This window comes from Crocodylus siamensis, chromosome 3 (genome assembly GCF_052110815.1).
Source record: "Crocodylus siamensis isolate JL-2025a chromosome 3, ASM5211081v1, whole genome shotgun sequence".
NCBI classification, from domain to species: Eukaryota; Metazoa; Chordata; order Crocodylia; family Crocodylidae; genus Crocodylus; species Crocodylus siamensis.
In genome coordinates, this window is record NC_143397.1 from 52,646,443 (window position 1) to 52,658,824 (window position 12,382).

The following is a 12,382-nucleotide window of genomic DNA, read 5'->3' on the forward strand; positions in this document are numbered from 1 at the left end:
AGTTCTAAGAATCTTGGTGTTTTAACAAAACAAATTCAAGCAAATAAGCAAGGAAAATCACATCATAAAATAAGATACTTGCACAGACACTACTTTCTGTAGTTAACACTTGCTTGTTTTCATTTCAGCAGTAACTCAAACAGGATTTCCTCTTTCCATTTCAAATGTTGTATGATGTTAAAATGTTTAACTGACTACTAAAGCTTTTATCTATAATAGATTAGATCTTTTGACAAGTCTCTCTCTCGCTCTCTGCTGCAGTGCATTTGTGGGTACATTTTCTTTTTCCATTTTGCTACTATGTATCCTTCACTTGCTTTTATCTTCAGCTGAGGGCTCCGTTATTTACCATAGTTTGTTTACTATGTGCTAACTCATACAGACTTGTGCTCAAGATAAGGGTGTGCTCGCAATCGCCCAAAACTAATTTTCTACAAATAAAAAGGTCGGCCTCTTCACAAAATAGTTTTTGATAATACTACATCAGAAAAATGCCTTTCAGGTGTGCACATATCATCATATACTTTACTTTAAAAAAATAAAAATCAACAGAAGTAAACCAAAATAAATGTAGAATTGTAATGCGCTAAATAGTCTTTAGAATTCTTAAGTCACAGTATGCAATTTATACTTACTACTTGAATTGACAATCAGGGTCAGCTTTGCATTTGTTTCAACCAGTATAAATTACTCAAGAAGCCTATGTGAGAGGCATGTAGCCATTTACATTCCACAAGTAGCACTAGAGATTTGGAAAATCCCACTGATTCCTATATTAAAGGATAATATAAACTCATTTAAGCCTGCCTGCTAATTGATGTGGGAATTGTCTAATCTTGGCTTTCTGTCCCTCTTTGGGACTCCTTATGTTTTTTACTCACAGACTGCCCTAGCTAGCCTCAGCTTAGCTTTTCACACCTCATTAAGGCTCCTTAAATTGTTATTGCTGAGTATCTTGCTTCTAACTGCATTCTTAATAGGACCCATTCAGTTTCTGGGCTGCTAATAGTAGAGCAGAAGTTTTCAACCTTTTTTCATTTGTGAACACCTACATTTTTTTTTTTTAAGTGCAGACCTCTTTGAATTGTAACTGGCTATTCACATACTTTTGATTGATCATAATCACCTTAGACATAGTCTGATGACCCCCAAGGGTCGGTGGACCACAGGCTGAAAACCACTGTAGTAGAGTACTTGCAACAGTTAAGATGGACTAAAAGAATTAACATTCCTGCCCTCCCCTAGCAATGTTTTTGTTGTTAAACAAGCCTATTGTTTAACAGCAAACCTCATTGTTAAACAAGACTGTATTATCTAAGTTAGTAGTGGAAGCTAGAAAAGTTTTTATTTAGAGTAACTTAGTAAACTTCCCATTGTGTAGATTTAAATTTACTTCAGTTTTTAGGTTGCAGGCTTATTACTAGGAGAATATAAAACTTTATTTCAGGCAGTTTTTAAAATTTTCTATCATCTTTTCCTTTGTATGTCATATGCTCCCAAATAAGAGATGCACCTTGTTTTTCAAAGGCAGAATATAAGGAAAAAATAGATTTTTCCAGAGTCATGTTCAGATGTGTGACAGAGTAAATCCTCCTGGAAAGTGGAAATGGAGTGTCCAGAAAGTGTAGCATCCCAGGAGACAGTTGGGAAGGAAACTATCTGATGTGTCAGGAGCCATATTGTTGCAAAAGCAATAGCAAAAACGTTACTTCTTTATTGTATATAGTTCTGTAAGGAATGAAGAGTTGTTTTTACACCACAAGCCTTATCACCTACAGACCACAAGAAGCAGCTCATCTCAGAGTCAGCTCAATTGCTACTTCAGGTACAAGGTACAGCTCTCAGCCAAAATCTACTGCAGCAGTGAGAGGGTTAACACAGGACTCCACCAATTTTCTTGGTGGAGACGGAGGGAAGTGGTGGCCCTTTTGGCAACCAGAGTACAGTGTCTGCTTTCTTCTGTTCTTCCCTGCTTCTATTTAGTGAAGAAAAATCAGCTTCCCCACTTAAGGGGTGATTTTGGGGGAATGGCTGTATGTGGTATGTGACTAAATATATTAATACAAACTTTGAGAATAATCTTTACCTATCAGCTTCTACCACTGCTATAATATATAGTGTTCTGCTTGAAATATATACATAAAATAAATATAATAAATTAGCACCAAACTATTTTCTGTTTAATATGAAAGAGGTGGTATTCTTTTCCTAGACTAAACTTGTATTTAATATTACACCTGATTACTATGAACAAGCAATTTTTTTCCGAAGCAGGTAAAGTATGTCTTCTGGACATTAAAAAGAATATTTACTTTAAAAGTAATGAAATCTTTCTTTATTCTAGTTTTAAATTTGAAACATGAAGTAAAATTAAATTGCTTGCATCTCACTATAGAAGCCAATGGAGTTAGACCATAAACATTTTTAAATCTTTTGTTTTCATTTCATGTTCTTTCATATTATTCAAGAAAACTGTAAAGAATATTTAATAATGATGATTTTGTGTTGCTTACTGTAACATGCAACACAATGCAGCCAGTAAGTCAGATAGAAAGTAGATAATTAAAATACAAAAGGAGAGCACTGAATTAAACAGCCAAGCACACTTTCCTAAAAGCAAGATCTCATCGCAGGATGTTGCTAATTGCGACTTAGTGATAGTTGTCTAAATTCAAAAAGGTGACTAGCAATTTTGGGTGATTCAGTTTTGGCTTCCCAATTTATGATTCTGCCCTTCTGAGGTAGCTTAGCCTGAACCCTGTGCAGACCAGATAGTTAAAGCAGTCAAAATTACTAGTCACTTTTGATAATTTAAACTGTTTCTACAGATGGAAATGGAAACAGATGTTTTGAAATTGAAACTGAACTTATTTATTCAGATATATGCACACATGCTTAAACAAACCACACCAATCCATATGCTCTAGGCACCCTGAACACAACTTGAAAATTCAACAAAATCAAAGCCCAAATATAACTAAAGTGCAGCAGCACAACTAAAAAAAATACAACAAACACATACTGTCAGAAAACTCAATACCAAATTAAACTTCTCTTACCAGTACTTAAATCATGTTCAAATGGCTATGTTTACTTGCTTAATGCCATCAAAGGTCCCCATCACTTGGAAGATGACTGAATTCTGAATCCATGGCCTCCACATATGGCATCCACAGAAACTGCTCTTACGTGTATCAGTAGGCACACAACAATTTAAACATTTCCAAAGGCCAGCTATACACTCATACAAGCCCTTTAAAATGTCACCAAAACATGCCAAAATAGTACCTCTTTAAATTAAGTACTGTCTTGAAACATATAATTTTTTGTCACATGTACGGGGACAGAAAATAAGAGCTGTGTTGGGGTTGAGGCTAGAGTTGGACTGATCCTCAGTCTTCCATGAAAGGCTGCTAGGACCCCACTGATGTTGGAGCCCAAATCCCCTCTACTCTGAGGACAAAAATAAAGGTTTAGAGGCTTTGGAAGCTGTTGCCACTTGTCCACCATATTCACCTTTCTTCTCTGGCTCTCCGCTCTCCCCCCATCTTTACCACCTGACCCTGCAAGGCAGAGGAGGAAGCTGAGAGTGGAAGTTCAAGTGGCTGCAGCCTGCTCCAGTGTCTGCCAGAATGCTCCAACCAGGAACAGCACAAGGATATATGTGTACCTGCTTAGCTGAAGAATTTCCAAGTGTGTTTCAGTTGAAAACACATCAATTGTTATGTCTGTCCACACCTGCTTACACTTCCTATCTGACCTCTTCTGTGGTGGTATGAGAGAAAGAGAAGGGCAGTTTCTCAGGCAGGCCCCAAGACATTTACAACTGTTGACTTGACTGGGATGGTTGAGTCCGGGATGATCCTACCTTAAGTAGTGCGCTGGATTATGACCTCCTGACATCCGTCCCAGCCCTATTTTCATGTGATCCTGCAATTCTATGTTTGGATCAAAACAGATATCCAAAATACTGTGCAACTCACAGAAAGCTACTACTACTCTTGAAGCATGGATTGAATGTGTGTTTGACACAATACTCACTCAACACTTAACAAATGAGTTGACATGCTGTACCCATATGGATAGCCCCCTGTGGAATAAATCACAATAGTCTAATCTTGAAATGACAACACATGGATGACAGTTACAAGACAGTTACATGTCTATACTCAGTTATGGGATTGAAAAAAAAATCTATCAGATCCCCATGCAGAGTGCCATTAACCATATACATAACTTTTCACAACTTCTACTTTTCTGATTAGTCGACTGGCTCAAAAAGTAGGCTGCATTCAGGAGGACAAACCCTTGGGGTAAGAAAGGGTTCTGAGAAACTGCCTGAGAAACTTCCCTTCTTTTTTTCCTCGTACCACTACAGAGCAGCTTTTCAGATCTCCCAGACCTGACAAATCATTTCCACGGTTATTATTTAATGATTCCATATGAAAATGCAGTTGTTTTTCTTGCCTCTACAATGCTGCTCGATCTTCTCCTAGTAGAGGTATTGTAGGATTTTTATTGCCCATTATGTTCCAAAGGTTCCCAAGAATGTTTGGAATTGATTTGCTTTTTCCAGGAATACCTTCCTAACAGGATAAAAGCATGTTGTTTGTAGAGGAAGAGAATAAAGTTTACCTATTTAAAGCATTCTGATTGTTTGCCTTCAAATAGACTAAATGAGTGGATGGCATTTATTACCAAATTATATGAACTTTATTAAAAATATATTTTTAATAAAAAATATTAAAAAGGCAAATCTATTATAAAATTAATAAATGTTATGATACTTGTAACAGTTTCCTAGAGTGTTTACCTTTTTACTGGAAATTTAAGTTACAAGTTCCACTGTGCCAAGGACAGACCAGTCTTTTCCAGACACTTACCCTCTGACAGCATGAATAAGTCTCAGTGATGGATAGGCGGTTCGCACTTTCAATTTATTCTTAAGGATTAATGCATTAACCCACTCCACATGCTTCTCTCCACCTTTGACCATGAAAGCAGGGATCCAAAGGACACTGTCATTCAGCATAGATAGTCTATGCACAAATTTTTCTCTGTCGCTCTCATTCCGAAAACCTCCAAATGCTCTTTGTACAACTGATGGATTCATGGTAATAAAATCAGATTTCGTTCCCACATCTGAAGCAAACTCCACCACTGGAGCTAGATTGCACCTGAAGAGGACAAAAATAAAACATAAAGGATGATAACTATGAAACATTAACTTAGTTAAAATGCGTAAAAAGAAAGCTGAGAGTGAACATACATGTATGGTTTTTTTGCTGGTAATCAATATAGAATTAAATAATATTGTATGAAGTTTGCATGGACCCACACAATGTTCTAAAAAGGTATCAATTGTAATCAACTCAGCAATGAAGATGCTGTACAGTATATTTGAAGTTCAGATCATTAATGTTTGAATAAAAAATATCAATACCTAGACAAGCAATTATGCATAAGAATATTGCTTCTACTATCTATTGGTTTTCATATGCGCTTATTTGTTTGTGCTGTCTTGATAAAATTATTTGAAGTAGGTTATAGCTCAAACTCTTAATAGCAACCATGCCAATCAAATAACACATAATTTCTTATTGTTATCCATCACTTAAATATAAATTTAAAACAATATTTAACTAAAATTATATTGGTTTGGGGTTATTTGGTTGTTACTACAGCTGGTCAAAAATATATCATTTAGTATGTATATGATTTTTCATCAAAATGTAAAAGTATGACAAAAAACAGGTAGTATTTATGTTTGCCTTGGGGAGGGTATTGAAAATTTCCACTTTCCAAACCAAGATCTTGTTGTTAAAATTGCAGGGACCTCATGAGTTTTCCAAGCTTAAACTTGTTGAAGCTCTTCATACCATCAGAAATCTTTTTATGGCTACAATTTTGTGTGTGTATATATGTACACATACATAAGACCACTTCCTTAACAGTTCATTTTTTGCCATTAAACTAATTTGTAACACAGTCAGATAAGATATACTTAATAATCTATGAATGGATTAAATTTAAACCTTTTTAGGAACAAATTATATCTGCTGGCAGGGGCAGATCCAGGGGAAGTGTGGTAACGTAGTCACACCCTCCTTTATCTGTGCTGCCTGTGAGCTCTTGGCATAGCGTCTGTCTGGAGCTCTCATTTTCATGTTTTAGAACCCAGGAACCTGAAGGGTAAATGCTGCCATCACTTTTCATCACTTCCTTTCCCCTCCTGCCAAATTCAATACAAAGGTGGAGGGAAGGGAAAATATTCACCCCCTGGGTTCTGCAGCCACAAAAAAGTAGGGGCTCTGGCCAAATCCTACACCAATCAGTTCATGAGCTCAGAGCTACTACTCATTCAAACTCTAGCAGGAGCCCAGTATCTCATAGGTCACTGTGCATGCATGGCATGGCCAAACTGTCTGTATGGAAGGAAGACTTCCCTGGGAGGGCTCCCTTCCCTCCCCTCCTCCCCCTCTCCCCTTTGCCACATTCCTGGATCTTCTGTTGTCTGTGGAAGAATAACAGAATCAATTTAATTCAGGTGCACACCAAAAACAAGGCATCAAGTAGTCCACGTGCTTAGGGGGTCTCTTGGCGTTTCTTTGTTTTTGTCATTTTGTAACTCAACCTTTTGTTATTTTCATTGTCATTTTTTGTTGGGGAGAAACATGGGAAATATTTTTGGTTAAAATTATAACAAAATACATGTTATCTTGGTAACAGCACCCAGCACTGTCAAAAACCACAAGAATATGAAATAACAGTACATGAAAAAGAAGTACCATTCCTATTTTACAATAACAGAATAGAAACATAAAGAAATTAAGTGACCTGCCCAATCTTTTAAATCTCTCTTCACTTCCAAAGGTTCTGTGTAGTTAGAAAATGGTATCTAAATGTAATTTCCTCTAGAACCTGAAAAATAATCTTCAGCAAGCCAGACTGCATAGCTAATATCTTGTGTCATCACTGATTCAGCAGTAATGTCTCTAATATAAAAGGTTATGCTTCATAATGGCGCACTTTCTTAGTCTAATGTATCTAGCAGTACATATTTAACAGGTAGGCTTGCAGTAATAAGCAGACCCAAATATAGTCCTTGGTAATGGGGTTGTTCATGCACTGTTATTACAATTCTTAGCCAAATTCAAACCTTAAAATTAGATATCCAATTATACATAAATGGTCAGTTAAATAAATTGCATTTCCACCCCCTCCCCAATATCAACTGCCTCTAGCATTGGAATTTTGCCCTTAGGAAATACAACTAATTATTTAGGTGCATATGGATTATGGATAATGAGCATAACTGTAAATATTAAGGCCTGATTTTTATTTTGTTTGGTTTGGTTTTGGTGATAGTAAATGTGCTCCGAGCGGCTGTTGTTTCATGAAAGTATTGGGATGTCCATTAGGATAGTTTCCATTAAGATGCAATGGCAATATAGAAGTCTGATAGGAAAATTAATAGTATTACATGAAAATGCAATGTTTATCTGACTTATGCTTATTCCCTACCTATTTCAGAGTCATACAGTCAAAGAGAAGTAGGGCTGGGAGGGACCTCCAGAGGTAATCTAGTCCAACTCCCTGCCTGCAGCAGGATCATCCCTATCCAAACCATTGTATACAATCCATAAACTAAACTATACATAAAACTACCATCAACCCTGACCCAACAAAGACTTTACACCCCAAAGTCTCCCCTGCCACAGGTAAAGCAGGGGAACCATGGCAGTCAACAACCTGCTTCTATAAAGTATTGATAATATATGCTCAAGAGATCCTGGATAGAGGGGTGCACTCCCCACTACAGAGGAAGGCAACCCCCACCCCCCCACAGTCTATACCAAACTGACCATGGGCTAAAATTCCTTCCCGACCCTAAATATGGTAATCGGTCTGACCCTTGGCAGGATCCTCTATGCAGGAACCTCCATTTTTGGTCCCTGAAGGAGCATTGGCACACCCTAGTCAAAGTCCCTGGCCTTTGCTGTAGCCAACACCCAGTGTCTGTGAGGAAGACTTAAAAATATCTAGACACAGAATATCTAGAATATCTAGAAGAAGAAAGCAGGGAGGGGCACTTAACTAGAAAGGGCTATTTCCTTCAAATAATGTGATTCCAATAATTATTGAACATAAGACATCAATGCAGATAGTTTTCTCAACCTACTATGGCCTACTATAGAAATAGTGCAAATACCTACAAAATCTCAAAATTAAAAAGCACGCTCTTAACAAAGAAATACATGGTAAAAATGTTTATGGCATTCTAAATGACCTCTTCAGATTAATCACATTTTTATAATAAACTGTTCCTACCAAGTAATTTAGGCTACCAGCTAGTAAATCTGATATCAAGATTTCTTTCAGATTCTGTTTTTAAAATAATACTTGGTAGACAGATACATGTTACAGGGATGGATATCTTATAAGAAAAATCGTTTCAATTCTGCAACTATCCACCTTGACTGAGGTTTAGAATGATGTTTAAATATTTATGCCATTCAATAAAATTGGACATAAACTATTCCCCTGGAGACATTTATTGTTTGTATGCTTTCTGTTTTGATTTTTATACAAGTTTAATGTTATTTTTAGTGTCTCTGTTATTACGTTATCAGCAAAATGTTCTTAGCATTTCATGAAACTGGTGCTTTCTTTTGAATTCAGCACTTTATTTGCTGAACAATAACTACCCACATCTAACTGCAATATGTTTATGCCATTAGACTTCACATATAATTATGTATTTCATTACTTTTTCTTTCTAGTTCATAAAGTAAATGTCTGCTCTCAAGAATCTACAATCTGGACATTTATATTTTTCTTTTCTGGAAGATTCAGATTCTAAAGCATTTGGTAGCTGTAATTCGGTTTCAGACTTCTTAGTGTCTCAGATATTCACATGTGAGTCTGCACATTGCACTTACACACTAAGCATGTGAAAATAATTTCCTGAATTGGTTTCTGATTTGTTTTTAACTTTTAATATAGTGCTTTTTTCCTGTATCATGATTACAAATGTATTTAAATAACAAGTGTATTTTCTTCTTAGCCAACAAATATCTTCTACTATCTTTTCTGAACATTTTTCCATTCAAGAGAGTGCATAGGCATAGGCTTAAATTTAAGCTTGCGCTTAAGTTTTATGGAAGTCAGTGGGTTTTAAGCACACACTTGATGAGAACTGTATAATTAATTCTTCTGTATCTAGAGGTTTTTTACTGCCCAAAGGTTAAATAGTGCCCTTCAGTGGGCACAAAATAAACTTTAATTTCTCCCATTAATAAAAAGTAATATAGAAATGTCCCTGCCAGTGCCCAGTCAGAATTCATAAGGGAATAAATACTACACTGGCAGTTACTGGATTATATACTTCCCACTTGCCGCAGTATTGATATCTTCCAGCTACTTGGTTGTCTAAAATCATTTCAAATACATTTTTCTGGTACTCCCAGATTCTCTTAAAAAATATTGTCATCACTTCAGTCACCTTGACACTAAATAGGCCTTCCCCCATCAAAGCCAAGCAGGACAGACTTGAAAAGTTCCTCAAGTCACTTAGTAAAATTGTGAATATAAAAAGCATTCAGAAATTGTCAGTTCTGTCCTGCACTGTAGATTGACTCTAGGATGGAAGTAAACAGCTATAAATATGAGTACTGAAACTAATTCATCATGTTTTGCAGAAACTTGCAAAACTATCTCTACAGCTTCCTTACCATAGACTGATGAAAGAAATGATGCAAGCAGAAACTGTTCACACAAGAACTTTACGAGAAAAGGATGTTCTGCTTCTTCCCTTGTTTTTTTCTATGTAATTCTATATCGGTAGATAATTCTGGTGTTAGAAAAATAAAAGATAAATGCTTCTATATTTTAAAAAGTAGTCTATCAACAGCTTCTTACTTTCTCCTAGCTTCTCTCACTTAGAAAAGCCCCTGGTACACAACGAATGTTCTGAAATTCGTTTGATGGTATTGAGGTCTTTACCAAAAGGTAAACAGGAGGGGAAGGTTCATAGTATATGTTGGTTGTATCCTGTCCTTTACGATTACTTCCCTATCTAACAAAAAAGGTTACCCACAAAATTACCAGTGCATATGATATGATACAATGCCGTATGATTTAAGCCTTGCTCTAGTTTTTTTTTTAGGATAGCAAACAATATATTTATTCATAAAATCTTAACTAGAATAAGCAAGCCATGAGAAGACAGTAAGATAAACATTCATCTTATGAGTTCATGTCAAATTAACCACATATGCTTTCATGAAAAAAAGTATTGTACAGTACTGGGTATGTATAAAGATTCCAGTAAAGCAACAGTAATCAGAGAAACACAATTTGAACAGAACTGCTGTGAAAGTCCTTCTTCTTCCAGACTTCTTTTCCAGGTGCAATAAATAATTCCTTGTTTACTGATCCTGATACAACTGAGGCATGCTCTTAGTTCCCTAGATCAAGGATCAAAGTGGATCAAATTCTAGTAAATCCACCATATGGTATTAACTAGAAATATACTGCAAAAGCCAAATTATTCACATTAGTCTATTAATAAATGTAACACACCCAAAAATCTAAATATGGCTCTATATTATTAGCAAGAACATCAGCTTTTCTCCCTTCGCATCCAGGAAACCTTGGTAAGTTTCAAAACAAACTAATCACCACCATAGACCAAAATTGGAACCCTGACTCCAAAGATCCTGGGCTGCCTATGCATGTGCTCAGAGGTGTGGGCGGCAGCATTTTAATTAGAAAGGTTCCCCAGCAGACACTTTAATTAAAACACCACAGCGTCACATGTATTAATCCCTCATGCATTAAAAAATTGCCACGAGACACTTCATCTAAACCTACATCAATGAGGTTTAGTCAAAGTGCTCCATGGCCATTTTTAATAGTGTGTGGGTTTAATACACGTGTTGCTGCAGCAACACTGGAGCATTCTAATTAAAATGTGAAGGAGCATGTGTGTAGGCAGCTATGAATTTCTGGAAACAGTCAAAATCTCTTAGCAGAAACTGACCAATGAGAGTAGTATCTACTCATTTATTTGCAGAAACTGACATCAATGTTTTAGATGTACTTAATGGAAAACAGTTTCATCATCTTGTCTTTTAACTAAATCTAGTATGCAGAAAGTGATCATTTTTGATAATGGGATGGACACTTTCATTTCATAAGATGGAAGAGCAATAGTAATAATTAGTAACCTGCATGGAATAGGGAATCATTATGAAGTACTCCGGGAGCCATTACACCTCCTGCTGTAAATTAGAGCAAATAGTCCTCTAATATAAGGCAGCTGGATCACCCCAGAATTCCTCACAATAGTGGCTCCACAATCACCCTGACACAGTCCTCTCTACCCTAAGGTCTCTCCTAGGCTACATAGGGATTATATCTGCCCCTTGAGGTCTCCTGTAAAACTTGTCACAGAATCCAGAGTTCTTGGCTGGTTTCATTAAAAAAGGGATGTATCATTTTTAAGGTCAACTGATAACAAGTTTCCTCATTTGTTGTTTTACAAAACCATAATTTATGCTGAAGATCATTATGTCCCTGGTTCTTAAGTATCACTATGCCCATGATGTAGATTTCTTTCATTTGAGGCAATGCAACAAAGTGATAGGGAAGGACTAAATGGTGGCAATCCACATTATTTACCTCTTTATTGGCAGTCCTTGCTGAACCATTAACCATGACTAACTGAGTTGTTACTGTTGTTTCCAGTACAGGTCCTTTGACATGGCAATAAAGAAAGGAATTTATATCGTTGAAAGTTTGCTATATATTACATGAAAAAGCTACATCAGTAAAATATGGTGAATGAGATTTTAATCACAGAAAACCAGAAAACTGAAAGTTGTAGTTCCCACAGTACCTATAACTCTGCCTTTTTGTGTGCATAGAGTTTTACTTATTACTCTATATAATATGATTAATCTGCATGGCAGCTCTCAAACCAAAATCAGAAAAACATATTATTGTAATATGGGGAATTTTAGAATCACTAATTCAGTGGTGATGGTGGGGGTTAAAATTATGATTATTCATATTTTATGATATTTAAATAGATTTTTTTCCTGATTATAGAAGAGCTCTGTGGTTGTGATCTTGGAGTATAGCAAGAAACTGGACTTTTGATATTCAAAATAGAGAAGAAAAAATATTCCTTATAGTGAAGCTGTACTAACTGGTAAGTTACTTATCTTAATTGTAAAACGAAGGAAGTGAAGAAGCAAGCTAAAGAAGTAGACCATTACATACAGAAGTGGATGAAGAGATGTTTTTGTTTAAAAGGAGAAATTTAATTTTGATAATCTTAAAAGCAACTGAGAGTTCTGTCAGATTTAGAGATTTG

At 36.1% G+C, this 12,382-nt stretch overlaps 1 protein-coding gene across 1 annotated transcript in view; it reads right to left on the reverse strand.

Annotated features, from left to right (window-relative positions):
• ST8SIA4 (ST8 alpha-N-acetyl-neuraminide alpha-2,8-sialyltransferase 4) overlaps positions 1–12,382 on the reverse strand; it is a 125,460-nt gene that overhangs the window by 65,223 nt on the left and 47,855 nt on the right. Inside the window, exon 4 of the mRNA XM_090038333.1 lies at positions 4,884–5,177. Coding sequence (XP_089894459.1) covers positions 4,884–5,177 — 294 coding nt within the window. The remainder of the gene's footprint in view (positions 1–4,883; positions 5,178–12,382) is intronic.